Source organism: Penaeus japonicus, unplaced genomic scaffold, assembly GCF_977035675.1.
Source record: "Penaeus japonicus unplaced genomic scaffold, GWHDUDI00000001_assembly GWHDUDI00000003, whole genome shotgun sequence".
NCBI classification, from domain to species: domain Eukaryota; kingdom Metazoa; phylum Arthropoda; class Malacostraca; order Decapoda; family Penaeidae; genus Penaeus; species Penaeus japonicus.
The window spans coordinates 12,274,737-12,276,392 of record NW_028234405.1 but is presented as its reverse complement, the minus strand read 5'-3'; the positions used below and the strand labels follow the sequence as shown (position 1 = coordinate 12,276,392).

General features: G+C 44.6%; 1 protein-coding gene across 1 annotated transcript in view; it reads right to left on the bottom strand.

Moving 5' to 3' along the window:
- LOC147472114 (uncharacterized) overlaps positions 1-609 on the bottom strand; it is a 739-nt gene extending 130 nt beyond the window's left edge. The window contains exons 1-2 of the mRNA XM_086534287.1: positions 429-609; positions 114-269 (exon numbers count right to left, since the gene is read on the bottom strand). Of these exons, the coding sequence (XP_086390413.1) occupies positions 114-269; positions 429-609 (337 nt within the window). The remainder of the gene's footprint in view (positions 1-113; positions 270-428) is intronic.
- Positions 610-1,656: the final 1,047 nt, after the last annotated feature.

The window sequence follows — 1,656 nt, the reverse complement described above, 5'->3', positions numbered from 1 at the left end:
CGTGAGATACCAGGGCGAAAGGTTACTGAAATTCCAGAAGACCCTCGCGAGGTGATGGAGAGAACCTAGGCTATCTTCGGGACGAGAAGTCATTGTGTTTTATCGCCGCTTACCTTCCATGAAGAAATAGATCGCTTCCGTATTATTCTCAACCAGGTGATGCGACGGACCTGTATCGGCTAGCCTGCACTCGGAAGTGCTGTCGGTAAGGTTAACGAGGGACCAAGCCAGGCACGAGGTCCTCACCAGGCACATGTTCCTGCACTGACCTGTTTTTAAGATAGGGAGGAGAGAGGGAGGTGATTCACTCGCTATCTCTTTTACTCTTTATCTCATTTTGGTTTTGTCTGTCATAAACCGATACAATACATACATGGATGTAAATACGCTTGCACAAGCAATAAATAAGAATGTTGCTCGTTGCTCACATGTGCTAGAGGCCGGCAGGGTCTGAGCCACATCTGAAGCCGGGATAGTCTTTCCGAAAGCCATGAAGAAGTTTCCATTTTGGGATTTGATGTAATGGACACTGGGGGTCCTCACTGTCACTCCCACTGCAACCGCTGCCACTGCCACCACCATTACTAGTGTCACTGTGTCCAGAGCCATCGTTGGGAGTCTTTTATTTCCGTTTTTATTGCTGTCTACTCCTTATTTTACCTGCGAATAAAAAGTTATTCATCTTAGAACTTTGAAAAAAGGAAAAGTTGTACTAGGTAAACTAAGAAACGCTGGCTAAAGTCTATGTATAACGTTTCAGTCCATTCAGGGTCGCCCATAGAGTCACGTGACCAGCAGAGGCTAGACTTGTAATAGGGGTTGTAATAGGGGGCGGAACTGCGTAGGGAGGGGGGGGGGCATAGGGGATACGTGTCCTCCCCCCTTTCCCGGGGGTGTCCCCCGGGTGCTCCTCGTCATTTGAATAATTAGATAAATCATTAGAATGATAGGAAAATTTAGCAAATGGTGTTAACCTAGATCGATATACATACCATAATGCAAGACATCTGGGTAGGTAACAAACAAGTTACTTACCTAGTAACGCCTATGTTATATAAATGGTTATTGTTCTACTTTATCATCAGAAGTCGAAATTGAACCCCGAATATTTGTGTTTTGACGACGTGGTAGTTCAGTTCAGTACGCGGTCACTGTATAGGCTCGCTGCGCTCTTCTAGCCCCCCGCCCCCCCCCCCTTCATCCCTACTCAGCTGTTCTTCACGAGGTGCCCTATTAATGATGAACACCTAGTTACGCCATTGGCTGTAATCGGCCTTTAGCGCGGAACATATAAGGGCACGTTCCATATATTGCTATAACCAAACACTTTTCATTAAAATTATTCATTAATCTCCAGTTAATGAAAAAAAAGAAGTTTTGTATGATTACAAACACGCACACACACACACACACACACACACGTACACACGTACACACGCAAACACACACACACACACATAATTACACACATTCACAGCATGATATCCTTAGCTATGCTTTTCTACAAATATTTTCTCTTGGCGGTACACACCCAGTAGAAGTCTACGGATATCGTATTCCCTTTTCATTTATTCCCAGCGCACGCCAGGAACTGATAGGATGGGAAACCTATTTTCGTTTCCTGTCATGAAATCCACGAATCTATCTTAACTATTT